The following is a 23,969-nucleotide window of genomic DNA, read 5'->3' as shown; positions in this document are numbered from 1 at the left end:
GGTTTCCACCATGGACTGCCTGTCCAGATTTGGGGTTGGGACGTCGCTGGGACGTAGCGAATCGTTCAAAAGTACGTACGTATTGGTATTCTAGGATTGTAATCTATATCATCTGGATTTAGATGTTGGATAAGAAAGCCCGTTGGAATCGGTGATTGACACACTGTGAAAAATCGTGATTCGTAGCAGTAGTCCTCTACCACCCAAATCGCTCTACATGTATCCCGATGTCCTTCTTCTCAACCATCGCACTCGCCACGGCCTTTCTACAACTGACTTCCAAACCCGAAGGTCCACAACAGAAGACCGCAAGCTTGCCATTCACTTGTCTCGCTTCTTTTTGCACAATAGCTTCAATATCTGGTCGTCCAGGAAACTGTTTATATTGAGGCTCGGTAGGAAGAGTAGTCTTCTCCAAATCCGCGGTTTGCGGCGTATCACCGGTCAGGTAGAGATCGAGCTTGAATTGGGGATGGGCGAGAGCGCTTTTAAGCTCGTGGGAACAGACATCGTCGCTCGTAGCTCTTTTACGCACGGCCCAGACCAAATGTATGCTTGGCGTCGTAGCAGCTTGGAGTAACGAGTAAATTTGTGACACTGCTGCTGTGATGCCTGAACCGCCGATGAAGAGGACTATAGATTTGAAGTCTCCCAGAGCAGGGCGGTGTCCGTATGGTCCTTCTAACAGGAGCCGTAGCGGACGAGTGATGACTATACTCCCATCTCCTTCTTCGTGCGTGTTGGGCGATGGAGCAGACAGCCTCGCCTGCAAATGGCGAGTGAAGCCATTTTGAGGACGTATGAGAAACGTGTGCCGCATGTTCTTCGCTAAGACTTGGGGCCTCGGTGCCACTGATTCTTGTTTAGCGATTTCATCTGAAGTGATTTCGCGGATTTTTGCCTCGGGAGCTTTGTCATTGGGCTGTGCTGTGTCTGCTCTCTTTTCAACCCAGGAGCATATTGTGAACGGGTGACTTTCATAACCGCGCAGTCTGCCAGGCTCGTACAAGAAATAGTAACGTCCAGCAAGTGGGAATTCTGAGGCCGGGAGAAGGTCGGTCACTTCGATTCGCAGAAGCTCTGATCCTTGTGTGCCAGAAATAATAGCTGGATTGCTCGACGGTTTAGTACTACGAAGATGAATATAGCCTAGACGTGCAATTCGCAGCAGCCGGTCGAAGATCCAAATCACAATCGCCGGCCACAGGAAGCCACGATAGGCGCTTTTGTCGTCCAGGATATCATAATGCATCCATAGCATGGGCAATATTGTGATGGCAAGCACGATGTGGGCAAGCAGAAATGTGTCGTACGCCTTTCTCCGGAACAAGAAGTTCGAGAGTGCGACCATTGTACAAATAAAAGCGAGGGTCTGCGATGAGTTAGTATTGATCAAATCCGTATCTTACTGCTCTAGATCTCTTACCGCAATACCATAGTGCCAGTATGCTTCACTCCACATTTCGTGATAGGTGCCTTGTTTATGGCGAACAATAGTATATCCAATGGCATGTCCGAGGGCGATCACAGCAAGCATGCGGCCGATCCATCGGTGAAATTGGCTGAATGCATCATACGGCCAAGACATCAACCAGAGCAACGGGTTGTTTCTTGCAGCGAAGATCCATACGAGTGGAATATGTGCCAGAGCGAGTGTCCCAAGCCGGTTCGAGATAAGCTTTCCCAGATTCAACTTGTGATCAGGAACATAAATGTTGCCTGATACGTCCTCGTAGCCGACAAAGCAGAAGATGAAAGCCAGAGCAAGATGACCGAATATGGCCAATGCTTCTGCTCTGGTCGCGGCCATATGATGTCTGCTGCCGCTCTTCAGTGGTCGAAGGAGAAAAGGTTGAAGTTCTGTTTTGAGCTCGGTCTTAGTCCGCCATAGATTTCCCACCAGGAACACCATCGCCCAGTATGCATAAAGTGCGAAGGAGAAGCTGAAGTTGAACATGAAAGAGCGCTCTCTGACGGTCGTTGACCTGTAAGCCAGGCTGAACCATTCCTCGGAAGGTAGCACTGGCTCCGTGAAGTTCGTCTTCTTAGCATCCTTGGCAGAGATGATGGTGACATTGGCAAGAGGTGTGGCCTTGGGATTCGATCGAAAAGCTTCGTAGCTGGGCAGAGCCGGACCTTGTGCTATACAGCTCGCATTTGCTGCCTCCAGGCCTTCCTCAATCTCTGCGGCTGTACAATGTTTTGCTGCGCAGTAGAAGAAAGATTTGATCGCGTTCATGCCTCTGCATGGCAGCGAAAGAGGGTTTTGCGAGTCAAACCATACTTTTCCGTAGATGACGCCACACGCCTGGACGCAGTATTCCGACTTATCAAGCCAGGGCACGTAGCTGGCTCGGGTGCCCGAAAAGCACAGCAGAAGGCCCAATGCTATCGGCCGACGCATAGTGTGATTTTACTTTGATCTGCGCTTCAGTTGCCAACGACCGTTCAATCAATAGGGAAAATATACAGAATTGTGGAACAAAGAAGCTCAGGAGAGCTTCTACGCACTGCATTGGACAGCGGCCGTCCATTTGTTCTTCGAGACTGGTCCGGGCCAAGGATCACGGCCACACTAATGGCCCGGAGAGCAAGATCAAGTCGGATGTGAGTGCGATGCACAATGGAAGCCAAACGCAACTGCCGCTTCCACATGGGTGATGAGCATCAGTGTGGTTGGATCAGATAAGATTACGATAAGATGTGCCGAGCATGCACCGCAAATCGCAAGGAAGTTCTCTGTGACGATACGAAGCTTGCGATCCAGGCCCTCAACAAATAACGCCCATCTCCCCATCTCACCAGGAGCGCCTGGAGATTGCCACCGCTACGCAGAGGGGAGAGGCGGCGAAATTATTCTTCCACAGCCTTCGATCAATGTATACTTCATCACGCACTTGATGGATGATGACGATGACGATGATGATGACGATGAAGGGGAAGAGCAAGAAGAAGACGACGACGAGGACGACGCACGTGACAGGATTGATCTGTGGGGAGAAGAGAGCGGCTTAGTATAGCCAGAATGGTGCTGGATCCCATGCATGCCGCCATCTCAGCGTCTGTCCCCGTACCCTGACGTTTGCCTGTCCAACAGTGCGATGCCCGACGGTCCTATGATGTTTAGTTCTATAGCAAGTGCAAGGCCTTCGAAGAGAAGCCAAGTGTATGTAGTGATTACACTTTCTTTTGAAAACTTCTTCACATTGAATTATCGACTTGTGTGAGCTGCCAGTTTCGATGCATCATTCGCGCTTTCGTATCGTGGAGCCTTTCTGACTGGTGAAGCAGAGCAGAAAGAAAGGACGGCTGGAAGGAGGAGATATCTCGGCGCCACGTTTCTCCGGGCGCCGACCTCTCCCTGCCTGCTTACAGACTGATCTCATTATTGTTAAGCAGCTTGAATGTCATGCCGCATCGAACCACTTCCATCCACTGTTTGACCTCGCAAAGCCGAAAGCCTGCTCTCAATTCAAGGGTCAGGCCCAATTCATCCTCCGCATCGTTCGAAATACGCTCCTCCAAGCCAAACCATTCCCGCGTCCAGATAGAAACACCTTACCAATTCCGGAGCCTGGAGCTCCATCACTATTCGCAACCATGGGCGGCGCAGTGTCCTTATTCAGCAAACTCCTATGGAGCAAAAAGGAGATCAGAATATTAATCCTCGGTCTCGACAACGCGGGCAAGACCACTCTTCTCTACCGTCTCAAGATCGGCGAGGTAGTCACCACAATACCCACAATAGGCTTCAACGTGGAAAGCGTAACGTATAAGAACCTCAACTTCAATGTCTGGGATCTTGGCGGGCAGACCTCGATAAGGCCGTATTGGCGGTGCTATTACAGCAATACTGCGGCAGTTGTATTCGTGGTGGACTCTACCGATATCGAGCGACTAGAAACGGTGAAGGAGGAGTTGATGAGCATGTTGGCGGAAGAAGAGCTGAGAGACGCGAGCTTACTGGTATTCGCGAATAAGCAAGATCAACCTGGCGCGAAAGGAGCTGGGGAGATAAGCGAAGCTCTCGGACTGGGGAGCTTGAAGGACAGGAACTGGAGTATAATGGCATGCTCAGCTGTGACAGGCAAGGGCGTGAATGAGGGTATGGATTGGCTTGTGGTAAGTCGCATGAGTGCTTGCTTTACTACATCAGATCGATTAACGCATCCACAGCAAACGGTCGGAGAAAATGCTTGAGTCCATAGAAGAACTGTGGTTGTTTGCATCGCGAAGGACTTGTATTGCATGGTGTACAGGAGTATCAAAAAGCGTGAGCGGGTAGCGTGCGCTATCGGCCAGGAACGGGCCCTGCCCATCGTTCGGCGGATAATGGACGACAGCATGCCTCGAAGGATGTGTAATGCATTGAAATGGAGTTCCGTAGTCTCGTTGAATGGACTTTGAACCTCTCAGCCCCCCTCGAACCATGTCGGGATGCCATCAATGTCGGCACTGCGGCACAACGATATCGCGAATCCCATTCGAATGCCACAGCAGCATCGGAGCCCTTACGTCTGTGCTTGCACGACCGGAGCAGCACACTAGCCACTGTACTGGTCGAGATAGGGCGAGCCGTCCGAGGCAAAATTGAGCAAGTCTGGTTGAAGCGCATCGAAATTCGTAAAGCGCGACGGTCATAGGCTGCAAAGCGTCTGCGGCTCAATTAAGATAAGTAAGATGATAGGGATCCAAAGTCGTCAGAAGGCCTTCATTATCGTCAGCATCTCTTTCCTGTGCGTGCACGAAGAACCAAAGTTGTGTTGTCCGAACATACCGTAAGCGCAGGCCTCCGTCTCGAGCCCGGCACGCATGGCATCCCTCGCACCCTCCGCAAACTGCCTGTCATATTCCACCTTGATCACCCGCTGCTGATCGACCAGTTTGAAGAATCTGCGGAAGAGCTCGTAGACACGTCCCAATGTGGTATCTGGGCTGAGATCCCACTTCATGACAGCCGTACCAATATCGGGGTAGCTGATGGTACTAGTGGCCAATTGAAGAATGATGTTCTTCTCCGACTTCGTGTGGCAGATCGGGATGTCCCTCCAAGAAGCTTCAGGATTAAGCCAGCCCCACCGCAATGCTGCCTCCAATGTATCCTCAAACTTGCCGTCGAAGGCGTCAGAATCTTCCCTAGCCCCGACACGGACACACTCAGAGCCTTGTTCGCTGATCAAGCATGGTTCTCTGCTGAAAAATCCTCTGCCCATGCGACCTAGCAAGCACTCCAGTGGGCGATGATTCCGAAGGGGTAGGTTGTCTTCTTCGACTTCCTCCACAGGTGCGCGCCACATGAGCGGCTTGAGTTTGACTGAGCCTCGGATGGTGTTCAGGAAGCCTTTGCTGACACGCTGGGCGGTGAACAGCGAGAGTGCCAGTTGGTCGGCCGGCATTGGGTACCATTGTAAATCCGCATTTCGGAGGTTGGATGTTGGAAGCAAAGTGTCGGAAGCTAACTGCAGCAGAATCTCCTCGAGTAGCTCTGGAATAGCGAAGACTCGAGACGCGGCAGACGCCTGCGTCGGAGCAGCTAGCGCTGAGACCGCCGTTGGAGGCGCCATCGTTTGTCTATGCTTTGTGTTAGTATGTTGTGCTGGTTCGATCGCACTTTGACTCACAGCTGTTGACGACGAATTATAGAATGGCCAAGTTGGTGTGAGTTGATTGCACAAGAGCAGGATGTGGCCAGTTTAAATCTTGAACACCAGGGTCTTGGCACATGCATCGACGCCTCGAGTAGCTGTAATCGGTAATCCTCACTTGCACGCTTGGACGTCACATGCAAACGGCCGACGTCACATGCAAACGGCCGACGTCACATGCAAACGGCCGACGTCACATGCAAATGGTCGACGTCACATGCAAACGGTCGACCTCACATGCATGCTTGACGTGCAATCGCTGTTCTCAAGAATATAGCAACAAGAGAAGATGCTCAGGCATGATACGCGAGACGATCGTTATGAATTGTGATACTGACAACCTGCTTCCCCCAGAAAGACCTCCACTCTCTATGATCAAAGACACAGCTCTCTTGTCGACTACGCATCGCTACCGCGACAACCAACAGACCTCCCACGCTTCACCAACAACCAGACGGACAATTATCACAGGAGCCAGCAGAAATACAAGTGTGGCTGCATTTACTGCAGTAGTCTTCGCCACATTGCTATCAACAGCATCTCAGCCGGTCCGAATTCTCTCATGATTGATGTAAACGATTACTTACACCTGCTCCTTTGCAAGCAATCACAACAGGGGCCATGACGGCGAGTGCGAAGATGAGAGATTGTTGGAAGGATAGTCTCATGTTGACGCAGAGTATGTTTTGTTGTCGTCAGGTTGAGCTTCTGCTGGTGTCTTTACAATTCACTGACCTCGAATTGTCAGTGCGGGCTTCTCTTATAGGTATGCGCGCTCCCTCTCCTGGTCATACGTCTGTTCCATGCGATATACGAGAAGCCTGGCTTGCTGACGTCTTGGCAAGTGGAATACGTTTATGGAAAGAGTCGGAAGAAACAATCAGAATGAGCTGCACGTCCTTAGCCACGTGGTTCTTGGAGGTTCTGCCTCTGGTTAGTTGAATGAAGACGATATCGTGAAAGGCTGTTGCTGTTCACAGTCATCTTCCCGGTCAGCTTGCCCCTCTCCGAGTCTCCCGAGATTGACTGCAGGGTTTAAATCGTCCAGGGCGTGTTGTTGGCGGCGGAGCTAATAGGCAGCTTACACTATAGTAGGGATGTGGATATACGGTATACTAGGAATTAGCCCTATATACACCGTATAATATACTAGTATATACCCGGAATACATAGGTAAGGGCTTATATAAATACCTTAATAACCTAGGAAGTCCGGCTACTAGGCCTATATCTAGGCTATTACTAGCGTATTATATAACTCCTCTATAGGTATATACTAAGCCTCCGGCCGTAAAGGCTATATATATAGTATAATATATAATATATATACTATATACTAGATAGTAGGCTCTATTACTATACTATAGTACCCTATAGAGGTAGTAGGTAGTTAGGTAGCGATCCTAATAGGGTAAGAGCGAAATAGTCTTAATTCCTTAAATCTCGGACCTACTCTCTAATCTTATTAACTATTTAGGAGAGAACCGCGATACTCGTACTAAAGAAATTAGTATTATAGTAGGTACGGAACGCCGGGCCTATATATACTTCCGTAGGACCGTAGATACTCTTACTAATACTATACTATTACAGACCTACTAATCGTCCCTCGTATAATAATTAGTAGCTTCGCTTTAGTTAGATCTAGATCCGTTTAAATAGTACCTAAGTACTAGACGAACAGATACCTTAAAAAACTAAAAAAACGCGACCGCGAGGTCCCGTACTAGCGGTACCGACCTACCTACCTAACTATAATAACTACCTACGCTCGATACCGAGACGATTACGACAGTCCTCTAAATTCCGTATATTATCTTTCGTATATATATAGCTATATACCGACGGCGCCCTATAGCCCTCTAATTACTAGACTAGGCGGCCTACCTTCCTTATCTAGGTTTGTTTACTCTATACTAGCACCTGCCGAAGCGGGTACTAGTCGAGGCAAGAGCCTATAAGTACCCTAACAGTTTCCTAACTCTAGTCTAGTTCCTCTACTCTATACTATTAGAACTAAAGAGGTTATACGTAATTAGTATATAATCGGGCTCGAGTAAAGCTAGGGTCTTAATACCTTAGGCAGAGCTTGGCGCTTAGTAGTAGGCTAACTAGCCTACCTTCCTCCTTCTCCTCCTAGTTCTCTATCGAATACTATACTAATTTACTACTACCCTATCTACCTGCTAATATAACCCTTCTTATATAGTATTCGATCTACCCTTTAAGGGTAGCAGCTAGATAGTCCTTATTTTAAGCTTTTAGCGGTATAGCTACGAAAACTATCGATTTAACTATATTACGCCTAAAGAACGGGACCTATACGTACTATTCTATTAAAACAACCGTACCAATTATTAAGCAAGGCCTTCTATACGGCGTATTATACTAAGTTAAGCATACTAGGCCGATATCTACTAATTCCGCTATATCCGCATCTTAGGGGCTAATAATACACTATTAGTAACGCCCTTTACAATAGCCGGTTTATTACGAAACAATAACCGTACTGCCGCTAGCAGCGCTAGCAACGACAACGCTAGCGGCATAGTGCCTACTAAAGCGCCTCCTGCTAAAGTGCCTACTAAAGTGCCTCCTACTAAGGTGCCTACCGAAGAGCCTACTAGAGGGCCTACTAAAGAACCTATAATCGAAGGAAATAACCTATCGTTGCCCGTTAACGACATTCTTAGCAATATTGTTAACTATCGATATAGCTAACTAGCCTTCGGGCCCTAGCCGATAACGAGACTTTAAGAGGCTACTTAGAATAGGCTTACTGCCTTACGTTAAGAACAATAGCTAAGGGATAACCTCCTCGAAATTCATCGCCTATAGGAAGCCTTAGCAACTAATGCTAAGCTAATAGTAGGACCTTCCTTACTAGCTATTTAAAAGAAGGATACTAAACTTAAGGATTGTACCGTGTTTAATAGCTCTAGCCGCAAGCAGTACAATAATCACATACGTAATTGTAAATTGAACTAGCGGAATGCACTAAGGGCCCTGCTAGATAACTATTTATTAGTCGTCTACGCTATGCAATACATTAATAGCGACCTAAAACGCACCTAGGATAACTATTTTGACTCTCTTAATGATTAGGCCGCTATTTAATAGCAAGACTATAAGACTATTATATTAAACACCCTTAGTAACCCTATATTGCGCTAGCAGTACGCCTAAGGCTAATACCTACGTACTAAACAAAAGGCCGACTAAACCTCTCGATCCTTCGAGGCCTATCTAAAGACCCTTAAGGACGATTTGCTACCTAAAACCGACTCTATCTAGATATCTAAGATACGACCTAAACTAAGATAGGAACTAGTCCTTAAATTGGACCGCCGCCGTGTATTTGAATAGGCTAACCTAATACGCATTCAATTCATAGTCGAAGTAGAAACAGCCGAGCGGGCTGTTTAGCTCTAGCAACGACTAGAATCGAGGATCCGACTAGCTAGCACTAACCGCGGCAATCGTAGTGCCCGCGGAGGCAATAGCTAAGGGTCCTACTAAAACAATAGTGCTAATAATAGGAATAGTAACGACCGCGGAAGAGGTCGTAGCCGGCGGCTATATAGAGGAGGCCGTAATAGGGGCCGTAGAAGGGGCTCGTATCCCTATAATGCTAACCGCTCGACTAATAATAGTAGCAATAATAGCTACGGTAACAATCTCCCGACCGGATTGAAGTGCTTTAACTATAACAGCACTAGCTATCTACTAGGCTAATGCGACAAACCTAAGGACTAGGCCCGAATCGACCGTACTACCGCCGAATACCGAAAGCACCTCTTAGTAGCTAACGCTACCTCTATAGGCTAACCTTCTTATTAGTCGAAAAAAGAGTAAGCGCCGCACTAACTGTTAGCCTCGTACGGCGTAAGACTATCGACATTGTACTAGCTATAACACGCTTCTGCCTTATATAGGACACGAAGGGCACTACTTATTAAACTAAGGTTATACTAGATCTAGGAAATTCAGTTAGTGCCCTTATTAGCTATCGCCTAGCTAAGCAATTAGACCTTCGATAACTGCCGAAGACTAACCTACCAACCCTTGCTTAGTTTAATAACGCTCGGCACTTGACCTATAGGGCCTACTATGTTCCTATAGCTCTAAAGGACGACCTCGGAAATGAACGCCTACTAGACTTCACTGCCTACGCAGTAGATATAGACAACCTATATAGGGGAGCTACTATTGTTATTAGCAACCCTATTCTTAAGCACTATACTGTAGCTATAGACTTAGGCATTTAGAAGTAGCGATTTAGAATCGCTAGGAAAGAGGATATTAAACATATTAATGTTAGCGAGTGCCCTAATAATATTAGGGTCCTATTTATTAGCAACCTAACCCTAGCGGATCCGACCGCCGACCTACTCGGTAGTAATAACGATGAACCTATGCCCCCTAATAGCATAGACCCTAATTAGCTTGCTCGCATACTAGAGCCTATTCGGGAGACCTATATTGATATATTTAAACACTATCTAGTATCGACATTGCCTATGTTTAAAGAGACGGATTATAAGATTAACATTATAGAGGGCAAGGAGGTTCCTTTTAGACTACTCTACAACCTTAGTAAGCGCGAGCTTGCTATATTACGTAAGTACCTAGAAGAAAACCTAGCTAATAGCTAGATACGATATAGTAACAGCCCTACTAGTGCGCCTATCCTATTCGTACTAAAGAAGGATAGTAGCCTACGTCTATGTATTAATTACCGTAGGCTTAATACTGTTACTATTAAAGATCGCTGTCTACTTCCTCTTATTAATAAGACCCTCGATCGCCTTTCTAGTGCCTATTACTACACTATATTAGACATTAAGGATGTATACTATCGTATCCGCATTCGTAAGGGTAACGAATAGAAAACAGCCTTCCGTACTCGCTATAGCCATTTCGAGTACTTAGTTATGCTATTTAGCCTAGCTAATGCCCCTATAATATTCTAGTCCTATATTAATCGGGCCCTTTCGGGCCTATTAGACTACCTCTATATAGTTTACCTAGATAACATCCTAGTTTATATACACTTACCTAACATTGCGGAGCACTAGGCTACAGTCCGCAAGGTACTCGACCGCCTACGGGCCTATAGTCTGTATTGCAAGCCTTCTAAATGCACCTTTACTACTAAAGAGGTATCCTTCCTTAGCTTCCTCGTATTAACCGAGGGTATTAAGGCTAATCCTAACCGGATTAAGACTATTACTAAGTGGCTAACGCCTACTAGTATTAAGGAGCTTTAGTTATTCCTCGGCTTCGCTAACTTTTACCGCCGCTTTATTAAGGGCTATTTACGGCATGTAATGCCCCTAACTAAGCTCACTAAAACTAAGGCCAACCCAACTAGAGAGTTTAGATAGACTAACAGAGCACAAGCCGCTTTTAATAGTTTAAAGCAGCGCTTTACTAAAGTCCCCTTATTACACTACTTCGTACTAGGCAAACTAATCCGTATTAAGACTAACGCTTCGCAGTTCGCTATATTAGCTATAATGTCTTAGCAGTTAGACAGTAACTACTACTAGCACCTAATTGCCTTCTTTTTACGGAAGATAATCGATATAGAACGTCGGTACGAGACCTACGAGTAAGAGCTCTTAGCAATCGTAGAAGCCTTCAAATACTAGCGCTACTATCTCGACGGTGCTTAGCACCCTATTTAGGTCTATACGGACTATAACAACCTTCGTAGCATTACTAAGGTTACTAGGGTTATAGGTCGACAGGCTAGATAGGCCGTCTACCTCGCTAGGTTTGATTTTAATATATTATATCGGCTAGGTGTGAGTAACCCTACTAATAGCCTATCGAGGCGACCTGATTACGATAGCGAAACCTAATCTATTAATTTATTGTTTCTAACCCTATAGTACAAGATTGCTATAGACCTCGTAGTAAGGCAAGCGTAGGATAAGCGGCTTACTAGACTCCGCGACGGCTTAAAGCATATTAATGCTCTTGCTATATTAATAGTACGTATCAAGCTTAATAACACTAATAGGAAGGGTTACGATAACTCCCTAGTCGATATCGCTATATATAGTAATAGCGATTAAAGCACTACTGCAGTTAATCCGGCTACTAGTGCTACTAGATGTATATAGTGCGTACTACGTACGATAGCGAGGGTGCTATTAAGCGAACTTGTATAAGGAAATAGTTAAGCCTTTATAAACGAACTGTTGCGCGCTTAGCAAAGGGACGCTTTTGCTACTGCTCGTATAGATTAGCTTAGAAGTAGCCGCAAGACTAGATCTAGCAAGAATTGGTCGATTGATGCCGATAGCTATTTGCGCTATAAGGGTAGATTGTATGTCCCTGCCGAGCATTCGATACGATAAGAGCTTCTTAAGCGACACTATAACGGTGAGCTTGCCGGTTACTATAGTATAGAGAGGTCGCACGAGCTACTATCGCGTATATACTACTAGCTAAATAGTAAGCGGGATATAAAGGACTACGTAAACACGTATGCCGTATATTAACGAGTTAAAGCACCGAAGCACTTACTATTTAGCGAGTTGTCTTCGCTCCCTGTTCTAAAGAAGCCATTTGCTAAGCTTATAATAGATTTTATTATAGGCCTTCCGCCTACTAAGCGTAGGGGAAGCAAGGATATGTATAATGCTATCCTAGTTGTCGTAGACCGGTTTACTAAGGGCGCTCGTTACATTCCTGCCCGAAAGGATTGGACGGCTATTAACCTAGCTAAGTCGCTATAGAACAACATCTTCTATAGCTATTAGGGGACCCCTAAGGGGATAGTCTCCGATCGAGGCTCGACATTCATATCTTACTATTAGAGTAAGATTTGCCTATAGCTGAGACTTAAGCATCGCCTGTCTATAGCATTCTATCTACAAACAGATAGTTAGACCGAGAGGCAGAATGCTACGCTATAGCAATACCTACGTAGCTATATTAACGAGAATCCTAACGACTAGGTAAACCTCCTACAACTAGCTGAATTCGTATACAATAATAGTGTCTACTTATTAACTAAGGTGTTACTATATATAGCCATAATAGGCTAGAACGCTGCTATGCTATAAGACCCCCTATCGCTCGAGGCCGAGCGTAAGGAAAGGGAAGCGGGTCAACCTAAAACACTAGCGGCTATTAAGAGGGTTCAAAAGATGCGAGAAATTTATACTAAGATAGCTAAGAAGCTAACAAAGGCTTAAGAATACTAAAAGACCTACTACGATAAGCGTTATATACCGATAACCTTCAAGCAAGGCGATATAGTTATGCTTAGTATAAAGAACCTCCGTATCCGTAAACACCTATTACCCGATAGCAAAACACGCCCTAAACTAGCACTACGGTTTATTAGCCTATTCCGAATCCGAGAACCGAAGGGCAATAGCTAGGCCTATTAGTTATAGCTTCTACCCTATTATACTATCTATAACACCTTCTATATATCCCTCCTCAAACTATACTACTAGCGCGAAGGCGATAAAGCGCCTGCTAAGTTAGAAGAAGTCCTAGCTAATAGCGAAGAGCTGTAGTCTATAGAACGTATCCTATAGCACCGGACTAGGAGAGGCAAGAAGGAGTACCTATTAAGATAGTAAGGCTATTTACCTAAATAGGACTCGTAGGAAGCTAAAGGTTCCTTTAAGGATATAGCTAAGCTATTAGACGAGTATTAGACTAGCGTAAAGAACAAGAAGAAGGCTAAAAGCTCGTAATATTACTAAGGCTTAGGAATAATGCTACCCCCGGGGTGCTATTAAGCTAACTAATTAGAGGCAAGCAATTGTTAGTAAAGGACAATAAGACTACACTACGATAACGGATGCGCACCGAGCGTTAATAAACGCGCTATAACTGTTAACTAATCGACTGCTCTTTCGAGGATTCTACCTCTTTACTAATGCGCCCTATAGGTCCCCCTCTTAGTCTTTATTCTATCGAGGCCTCGAGACCTAAGCGTTCGACAAGGGCGATGCGCGCGTGCGTGCGAATAACAGTAACAAAGGCAATAGTGTCGCGCTACGAGCTAGCAGTGCGCCGGCGGCTAACGCGGCCACATTAGTAATAGTATTACGGGGCATATTGCTATTTAAGAAAGGAAGGGCACCGCTATATTAGTAACGGTATTGCCGAGTTGTTATCAGTTAAAGAAGGAAATTAGAAGCAAGGTAAAGTTAGTACTAAGACGGCTAGCACCGCTATTATTAACATTACTTGCTATTGTTACTACGCCTATAGGCACAACCTTACCTGCACTACGGGCCTAAGGCACCTTTAATTAAAACTTTAATTAAAACTTTAAGCCGCCTAAAAGATCAAGCGACTAATAGACTAACTAAGGGCAAAACTATAGAGCTAAGCTAGCTAGGGTCGATCTTGCGGATAATAGGTTACTCCTCGATCTATCTAACCCTTTAAGCGAGGCGAACCTTAACTACTACACTTATAATAGCCTTTACCTATAGAAACTAGACGAGCTGTGTTTTTTCCGAAAAGATAAGATAAGATTGACAATTAAAGGCTACTAAACCTAACTAATTTAGGCTAGTAAAACTACAATAGTAAATAATAACCCTCGGAAGCGGACGAACCCTCGGGAGCGGACATTGCTAGGTCTTTTAAGAGTAGACGCAAAGAACTCGGTACGACATTACTTAGAGCGGAGGCAGGGCTGCAATACCTCGTACGTCTACCTATTATAGTAGGGAAGACGCGCTCGTATTGTAATTAGTCGAAGGCCCTTAATTCTTATAGATACATATTACTTTATAGTTCATTGTATATAGGGATAGCGCAGTTAGAGTTGGACATTATACTATATTAGAGGTAAGGTTTGATATAGTTATATAATCGGTAGTTGTACGTTCAATTTAGCGCGGACTAAGCGGCTTATTAGACCTACTAAGTTAGCGGCAATAGAGGTTGAGACTAGAACAAAGACCGGCTACGAGGGCGCGGCCTTTAGAAGGGAAGCGTGTGTTAGAACTAAAGAGGTTACACGTAATTGGTATGTAATCGGGCTCGAGTGAAGCTAGGGTCTTAATGCCTTAGGCAGAGCTTAGCGCTTAGCAGTAGGCCAACTAGCCTGCCTTCCTCCTTCTCCTCCTAGTTCTCTATCGAATACTACACTAATTTACTACCACCCTATCTACCTGCTAACATAACCCTTCTTATATATACTTATCCTATATTTTTATAAGATTACCGAGCCTACGCTTATTCTATAAATACGCTAGCTTCCGTACGCCCCGATTTAGACGCCTACTCGTTAAACATCGCTTTTTGCTTTAAGGAGTTCTTAGCTAACGCCGGTTACACTAAGTTAGTATACTAGAAGCAAAGAGACCCGCTTATAGCAGTCGTTACGAAAATTACTACGTATTATTAGCCCCTAGAAGAATATATACTACGAAAACTCTCGGATACTAGAGGCGGTACTACCCTCGGTTTCCCTTAGGATTAGGTAGTTAACCGCTCTTTAGTTACAGCAGTAGCGAAGACGCTACTTACACTCTATAACGAACTTATAGTTTTAGACACGATAGGACCTAACGACTTAGCGGCTCCTACTCTAGAACTAGCACTACCCTCTCTAGATATAGTAGTGCCTATAAGTCCGGATACTAGTCTACTACTACGCCGCCGGCGGACGATTTTAGTAGCTAGTATGCGACGAGTTACGTACGTACGTTATAGGTCCTTACCGATTGTTTTTCCCCTAGGTCTACGAGAACTTAGTGCCTTAGAGCTATTAGTCCCGAGTAGCCCTGCCTTGTCCTTACCGGTTTCTATCGACCCTAAGTAGTAAGGTCCTAAGTAACAAGGTCCTAAGCCTAAATAGGAGGATATAGAGCAATAGAGCCCCGAGCCGGAATAGTAGGAGCTTCTAGCCCCGAGTAGTCTAGAGTCCCTTTTATTAGGTACTAAGCTTTACTAATAAGGTACTTAGTAGTAAGAGCTTTAGTAGCGGAGGCCTAAACCGGAATATTAACGTCCTAAGACGTAGTAGCAAGGACCTCGATAATAAGAGCCGTTATTTCTACCCGCTTCTACTAAAGATATAGCCGATATATCCTAAGAGATAGACCTAGAGTTCTAGCGTACGGACTTAGTATACGTAGAGCCTAGCGTCGAGCGTAACCCCCCTCCTCGATAGTAGATATAGCGCCGCCGATCGGTAAACGCATTCCTAGGTATAGAGGCTAGGCGTCTAGTCGCGGACCGCTAGCGAGTACGCAATACGGGCGCGGGACTATCCTCCTAAAACTAGCGCAACGGTAAGTAGCTAGCTTACGATAACCCGTAGCCTTAACGCCTACGAGAGGGCGCGCTACGCGAAGTCCTAGTACGCGAGAACTAGAACGCCGCTAGCGCTAACGTAGCCGCTAAAGACGCTAACGGCGAAATCCTAAACGCCGCTAACCTAGCCGTCCTACGTAATAAGATACGCTAGCTATTTAGATAACTATTAAATTAATAAGTTATCTAAATATAGTAACTTAGGGATAAAATTAGGGACGAGATCGACTAGTTACGCTAGAGTATCCCTTTAAGCTTAGTATAAGACAGGCTCGATACTAGGAGAGCTAAACGCCTCGCGCGTATAGGTTTAAATAAACAGGTCCCGTATAAACAAGTTCTATTAGCCCTATTACCTAACCCGGTCGAAGCCTAGCCTTATTAGTTACGCCGTAATATACAACGCAACGCCGAGGCTAGGCAACGCCGCTATAGCTAAGGCGGTACTAGAGGGCCTCTAAGCCCGAGCCTAGGTAATTCTAGTACCTAGAGTAGGAACTTTAGCCCCCGAGGTTACCGCTTTAACTTGTACTATATCGACAACTTTTAGTTTAGCCGCTTACCCTATTATAGCCCGTAGCGTTCTTAGCGTTTAGAGAGGTTCGATCCGACGGATATCGGATACTTCTACCCTAACGCCCTATACGCGGACTTAGATAGCTAGGATATCTATACGTACGGCAACAAGGTTACCTTTACCTTAGTATACCTATTTCTAGACGCGGCTTGCGATTACGCGGCAGTTAATTACGCCCGTATAGTACGTACCTAGCTTACGAAGTGCCTCCGTAGGGCCGTATTGCAATAGTTTATTTACGAGCTTATAAGTAATAATTGTAATACGATTCGCGGAGGAGAGGGTATCGAGCGCTAGTATAAAGCCCTAAGGGACAAGTTTAGTAGATCTATTATCGAGGCTTAGGACAAGCTATACGCCGAATCGTATATAGTATAGGACGTACGTAACCGTAGAGTACCCTAGTAGTTTATTATAAACTGTATCCGCTACGTATACGAGGCAGGTCTCGAGACAGACCCTAATAGACTATACGCTCTTCTCTACTAGGTATAGTTACGATTCGAACCCCGCCTATAAGACAAGCTCGATAAGCCTTTACTAAGCGATACGATTTACACTTTTACGCGAGCTATAGAAGACAAGTATAAAGCATAGTACCGTAGGTATATATAGTCCGATAGCTACGGTATAGTACGAGGCCGCAATAGGTATAATAGTAAGTTACAATACCGAAACGCTCGTAATAGCGACCGGTACGCCGATTCTTCGGGCGCGTATCGCGATACTTTAGGTCGCGGTTACGCTAGTAGGTTCGACGATCGGTACGCTATAGTAGTATACGGATATCGCGACAATTTAGGTCGTAGTTACGCTAGCGGCTACGGCAATAAGCGCCCTAGAAATAGTAGCTATACTAATTAAAACTAGTATTAGCGCCGAGATTAAGGAAACGATAAGCAAGCCCTAGTAGGGGAGGGACGCTAAAAAGAGTACGCTTCTAACTATAATAGTCGAGTAGAGCTACGTAATAATAATCGGGGCTACGAAGTACGCGGTAGCAATCGGAATACTAATCGTAGGCAACGATAAGATAGGGGTATACGAAACGACGTACGTAATACCTAGGGTTAGTAAGAACGCAGCCGCTAAGGTAATAACGCCCCGCGCAACTATTACGCTAATAAGTAGGTACCGGAGCTATTAGTCGAAGAGCCTATATCTATCCTATAGCCGCGTTTATACTTACGCCTACGATCTAGCTTACGCTACTTAGCGAGGCTAGTAAGCCCGCACTCCGTACTAGCGTACTTTAACGACTAGGTAGATATCTACCGTAGGTTAGACTACGTAGATAATAACGCCTCTTTATAGGACTCTATATTAGTATACTATAGCGAAGTTCCGCTACTATCGCCCTTTTCCCTATACGTCGATAAGTACCTTCCCCCGGCTATAGAACCCTTCGCTACGATATAGCCTTTAAAGTTCTTATACTTAAATTATAGCGCGAAATTCGATAGCAACAATCTCTTATAGGACTATAGGCGTACTGAGCACGCTACGAAGCTAACGCCTAAGAAGGATAGCGTAGAGGAGTACGCTAGGCTAATTAAGTCCGCTATATTACTAAAAGTTAAAAGCGGATACGCGTTTCGAGGCTATTATTATCTGCGTATAGTCGTACGCCTATAGAAGGACAGTACGGAATACGCGGTTTGCCTAGATATAGGCGCTACCGTATTACTTATCGACGAGGCCTTCCTACGCTAGACGCGCCTAGATATCGAGCGTAAGCGTCTAATAGCCCTACTAAAGGTTAAAGGCGTAGGATTAACGGACATTAGTAAGTACGTAGACCTCGATTTTTAGGTACCGGGAATCGTTAAGGGCTCTAAGGTTATCGCCTATATGCGTTATAGGGTATACGTCGTTAAGGAGCTTAGCGCTAAGTTCCTTATAGCAATAGATATTATCGGCCCGGAGGGCATCAAAATTAATATACTATATCGTACTGTAACGATTAACTCCTATAAAAAAGCGAAGATCCCCCTACTAGTAAGCCGCAAAGATTAAGTTAAGTTCTACACGGTTATATACTCTAGCGATAAGAACGTCGTTCTAGTACCGCAAACAGTAACTTCGGTACCTGTTTAGTATAGAGCGGACCTCCCTATAGATCGAGACGTAGCCTTCTACCCGCAAAACTAGGAGCTTAAGAATAAGGCCCTAACTATCTACGCCGTAGTTATAGACGCCGCTATAAATTTCATATAGATCCGTAACGATACGGATTAGCTATAGACTCTACTACGATATACAAAGATAGGGTATATACGCGAGTGTAACTACTACGGCTGCTACTATATTGCGTCTAAAGATTACGGCGCGGCCGGCCTTCTGCTACCGGACCTACCGAACCCTACAAAAGAGACCTAGCTTTTTAATAGCGTAACGGCCTACGGTACCGAAGAGTAGGTATAACTTATCGAGGCCGTAGTAAAGAAGTACGAGGACCTATAGAAGGATAAGGGCACTACGGTAGACATTCCTAAGTCTAACTACCTAGAAGTTACGCTAAAGCTAGGCTATAAGAACGATAAAGTTCCTATAGTAGCGTACCTACTCTACGCCCCTAATAAAGAAGTCGTAAACAAGACGTTCGACCCTCTATATATATAAGGAAAGATATCCTTTACGACTAAGCCTACTTAATTTAGGTTCCTAGTCTTCGTAGTCTAGAAAACGACGATAGTAGATAGCAAACTAGTCCGTAAGGGACGCGCGGTCGTCGATATTAGGGGCCTAAATAAGATTACGGTTAAGGATTCTTACCCGCTACCTAGATAGGAGGACATTATTAAGGTACTACGTAGCTCTACCTATATTACAATAGTAGACGCCGTAGCATTTTTCTACTAATAGGCCGTAGCCGAGAAGGACCGTAGCAAATTCGCGATTAATAGCTACCGCGGCTAAGAACAGATGCACGTAGCTATTATAGGGTTCTTAAATAGCGTGTAATATGTCTAGCGCTAGCTCGATAAGATCCTTAAGCGATACAAATCCTACTACCGTACTTATATCGACGATATTGTTATTTATTCCCGTACCTTCGAGGAGTACCTATAGTATCTAGACGCCGTTTTTAAGTGCCTAGTAGACAGGAACATTAGTATCGCACCGTATAAGTCGTTCCTCGTATATCTATCTACGAAGCTTTTAGGCTAACGAGTATTAGGACTAGGATACACTACTTATAAAGAAAAGGTCTAGGCTATTCTAGACTTGAAATTCCCTACGACCCTAAAGGATATTAAATTTTACTTAGGGCTTACTAGATAGCAACGCTAGTATATTCTATACTACTCTACGATTACGATACTATTCGAGAACCGTAAAAAGGAGCTCTTGCGTTTTAGCCTAGCGAATAAAGGCAATAAGCGTAAGCGTTACGCGGTAAGGACCCTAGCCTTCGACTCGGATAAATTACTAGAGACGGAATATAAGGCCTTCGACATCCTAAGACAGATATACCGCGATGTGAAGTTCTCCTATTACGCGGACCCTAATCGCCCTATACATATCGACCTAGACGCCTACGTAGGAGGATTCGTAGTAGTAGTATACTACGTTAAAGGAGATCTAGAGCCGACTATCGAGAATAGTAAGGCCGTACGCTTCCCGGTAGATTAGGTACAAGTAATTATATACCTTAGCAAAGCACTTACGGACGTAGAAAAGCGGTACCTAGCTACCGAGCTTAAGGTTAGCGGACTAGTCTAGATAGTATAGAAGGCACGAATAATTCTATAGGCGGTACGTAAGCCGGTATACGTGTTTTCCGACTATATAGCGGCCCTAGGCATTATAACGGCAGCGAGCCTAGCGATAACGACGTCTACGGACAAGCTTAATCTCCGTCTAGTGCGAGCTAGTTAGTACCTCTCTTAGTACCCTAAGCTTAAAGTATATTATCGCCTAGGACGCCTTTATAGAATACCGGACGCCTTAAGTAGGCTTGTAGCGGATCTTAACCGAGCAGCAGACTAAGTATACGATATACTAGATCCCCTAGTATACGACGATCCTGCCCCTACGAATAATATAATCGACGCGTACTATATATACCTATACGAAAGCGAGGGTGCGATTTGCTTTTACGCTACTATAATTAACGAGCACTCCGGCCGAACGTATACCTCTAACGAGCCTATAGTTTTCTACTCCGTACTCGTAGAACTCGCTACCGAATTTAAGAACGACTTAAAGACGGGATATACTAAGGACCCCTATTAGTTCGCAATCCTAGCTTAGCTAAACGCTATAGAGGAACGCCGCCTACGAGCCGCCGCTATAAGGACCCTAGACGCTAACGACAACCCTAATTATAAGGAAGCGGATATTATAGGCGAGGCCGAGTCGAGCCTATTAGGACTTTGTTTTTTCTTACGCGACGACCTTATCTATTTTAAGGACGATACCGACGGTAGAGAGAGGCTATATATCCCCCGCTCCCTATATAAGGAGGTCTTCTAGATAGCCTACGATTATTATTACTACGTAGGTTATTACTGCACTTACGCTCGCCTATACGCTAGTTTCTATATACGCCGGCTCGGGCGCGAGGTCTCTAAGTATATCGCTTATTACTCCGAGTATATCCTAAACTAGACGCTCCGCTATCCTTTATACGGTAAATTGTAGCCGATTAAATACTAGCCTATTCTATAGTACGCTATTACTACGGACTAGGTTTACGGCCTGCTACCTAATAAAGACGGCTACGATAGTTTCCTTACTAAGACGTATAAGTACTCTAAGCGCGTTATACTACGCAAGTGCAAATTAACGTAGACGGCGTAGCAGTACGGTAGCGATTAGATCTAAGGATATATCGAAATAGAACGAAACCTTCTAGCTATTATAATCGGTAACCGTAACCCTATTTAGCTTAGCGAATTTATAAAAGCAGCCTTTAAAAAGTTAGGTACGAGGTTCTTCGTAACGATAGCGTACTATCCTTAGTCGGACGGCTAGTCTAAGCGAACTAATTAGACTATAGAAATCGCACTCCGATTCTTTACCTCTAATTATCCGAACGCTAATTAGACGGACGTATTACCGTATATCTAGGCTGAGCTTAATAACGCTAGGAATACCTCGACTAGAGAAATACCTAATATTCTAATTTAAGGATTTAAGACAAACTTAGACGCGCTAAACCCCCTTACCGAGCTCCCTACGGAAGACTACTTAGTACTAAGATAGAAGGTACGCGATTAGGCTACGGACTCTCTCGCGTAGGCGGTAGTAATAATAAAGGACCGATACGACCGTAAGTATCGCCCTATTTCCTTTAAGACGGGCTAGAAGGTACTACTTAAGCTATATAAGGGATATCGCCTACTAGGCAACCCTAATCGTAAGCTCTCTACGTAGCGCACTAGACTATTTAAAGTAGTACGCCCGGTCGGCAACCTCGTATACGAGCTCGACCTCTCCCTAGTAATACGTATCTACCCTATAATCTTAGTTTCGTAGCTCGAACCTTATCCTAAGGGCCGCGATCTATATAACCGAGAGGTATCCGAGCTAGGCCTAGTAGATAAAGCACCTTTCGATAACGACTACCTATACCTAAAGGCGCCCTATTATAAAGTCGAGAAGCTCCTCGGACGTAGAGTCTCGAGGGGTAAGACGTAATATTTAGTTAAATAGCAGGGGTACGGTTACGCGTATAACGTTTAGTATAATATCGACGACCTCCGTAATTTAGCGGAACTCGTCTAAGAGTACGACCGCCTCTACCTATAGCAGGCGTTACGATAGCGAGTATAATAATAGTAGGTACCGCAATAGGTAGCGCCGTCCCTAGGCGTACTATAGTTAATAGTAGGAGAACTATAGGCTCGGCCTTCTCGGAGGCCTAGCTTGCGTAACTCCTAACGAATAGCCTTATAGAAGAATAACTAAGTAGCATTATATATAATAATAGGCATCTTTACCGCGGCACGTTACGTTATAGTATTATTATTTATAATTAAATCGTACCCTATTCTACCTTATTTTAAAACATACCCTACTTTACTCTATTTTGAAACGTATATAGTTTACTTTATTGTCCCCTCTCTATTATCGCTCTAAAGCGCGCGGCGACGCGTCTTATTGTTATTATTAACGTAGGACGCGTCCTATTGTCGGACAGGCCGTACCGTATATATAAACGGCGCGGCGTAAGCGAGGTAAAGTTTGCGTTATAATAACGTAGAACGCTCTAGCAACGCCGGTAGTCTTTAGTTACTATATATACGTAATATACTAAATTCTCTCTACTCCGCTTAATACTATTTCTATTATCCTTACTAAGTATACGCCGCCTCGACTACTAGCTTAGACGATAATACCTATTACTAAAATAGAGCGTAGCGAGCGCTACTATCCGCTAGCGGGCGAGCGCGGCCCTCCTATATAATAGCAATATACCTATAAAGAAGACGAGCTCTCCGAACTAAGCTAGTAGTAGCTACCTTAGCGTCGCAAGGTTAGCGGCCTACTATTTGCCTTAGTACTACTACAAATCGAGTACTACGAGGACTATACTAGCTCGCCTAAACATATCGCGTAGGCGAACCTTAACAAAATCCCTTATAATAAGGTCCTAGTAGAGTTATACCGCGAGCTCGACCGGCCGCTACTAGAAAATATTAGTAACTTCGTTAACGCTATAGTATAGGCACGAATCTATCGTACGCTAGTGCCGCGCCTACTATTACGTAGAAGAACTATATAGGTAAACCCTATTACCTTCGAGGACTTCTTTCTAAAGCACTATAGCTCCGATAGGGTATATATTATACGAATTCGCTTAATCGACCTCTCCGAACTTAGCTACCTGCCCCTACTACTACTCGACCCTAAAGCTAATCTAAAGGACCGTAATACCTTACGCTATATCGCTATCTTATTATAGTAGGGCGCTAGTATTAACGGCTACGAAATAGGTAATTACGCTAGCTAGGCTACGTTTTTCGGCCTGCCGTAGTTCTATTAGTTTCTAGACGCTAAGCTAGACGTCGCTTAGGACGGCTAGCGATACCGCGTTATCGTACCTAATCCCTAGTACGCTAAATTGTTTTGCGATCTAGTAGAGATCCCGGACTAAGTCCGTAACTATAATATCTACTACGCGATCTAGACGCTCGCTAAACTCGACCTTACTCTAACGTCTTATAAGGAGAACGGTATACCCTTCGCGGTACCCTATACCTAGACTGCCTTTTAACTTATAAGCGCCTTAGCTAGCTACAGCTTCGCAAAGAACGCCCTAGATAAGCTATACGAGATCCTTACCGGTATACTAGGCTAGGACGAGACCGAGCTAAACCTTATATCCGTATATATATAGATTGCATAGATTGTAGTACGTACGGCAGATAGACTAGAAGACGAAACGCTAGAGTAGCGCGACGAGCGCCTTAGTTAGACTGCTAATTGCTA

General features: G+C 44.9%; 3 protein-coding genes across 3 annotated transcripts; 1 reads left to right on the top strand and 2 right to left on the bottom strand.

The window, feature by feature from the left end:
* Window positions 1-196: 196 nt before the first annotated feature.
* On the bottom strand, window positions 197-2,404 carry MYCFIDRAFT_43867 (uncharacterized protein; the record flags this gene model as incomplete). Its single annotated transcript, XM_007921774.1, has 2 exons — window positions 197-1,372; window positions 1,427-2,404. 2 exons carry the CDS (start codon window positions 2,402-2,404, stop codon window positions 197-199), a joined length of 2,154 nt encoding a protein of 717 aa, XP_007919965.1.
* Window positions 2,405-3,421: 1,017 nt separating this feature from the next.
* On the top strand, window positions 3,422-4,414 carry MYCFIDRAFT_72514 (uncharacterized protein). The gene is made up of 2 exons (XM_007922146.1): window positions 3,422-4,122; window positions 4,177-4,414. Exons 1-2 carry the CDS (start codon window positions 3,601-3,603, stop codon window positions 4,198-4,200), a joined length of 546 nt encoding a protein of 181 aa, XP_007920337.1. The 5' UTR covers window positions 3,422-3,600; the 3' UTR covers window positions 4,201-4,414.
* A 248-nt stretch (window positions 4,415-4,662) lies between these two features.
* On the bottom strand, window positions 4,663-6,313 carry MYCFIDRAFT_192597 (uncharacterized protein; the record flags this gene model as incomplete). The annotated part of the gene is made up of 4 exons (XM_007923273.1): window positions 4,663-4,709; window positions 4,778-5,571; window positions 5,622-5,623; window positions 6,233-6,313. 4 exons carry the CDS (start codon window positions 6,311-6,313, stop codon window positions 4,663-4,665), a joined length of 924 nt encoding a protein of 307 aa, XP_007921464.1.
* Between the last annotated feature and the right edge of the window lie 17,656 nt (window positions 6,314-23,969).

Source organism: Pseudocercospora fijiensis, assembly GCF_000340215.1.
Source record: "Pseudocercospora fijiensis CIRAD86 unplaced genomic scaffold MYCFIscaffold_1, whole genome shotgun sequence".
NCBI classification, from domain to species: domain Eukaryota; kingdom Fungi; phylum Ascomycota; class Dothideomycetes; order Mycosphaerellales; family Mycosphaerellaceae; genus Pseudocercospora; species Pseudocercospora fijiensis.
Note: the sequence above shows the minus strand (reverse complement) of the source record. Positions and strands in the feature narration are given on the sequence as shown.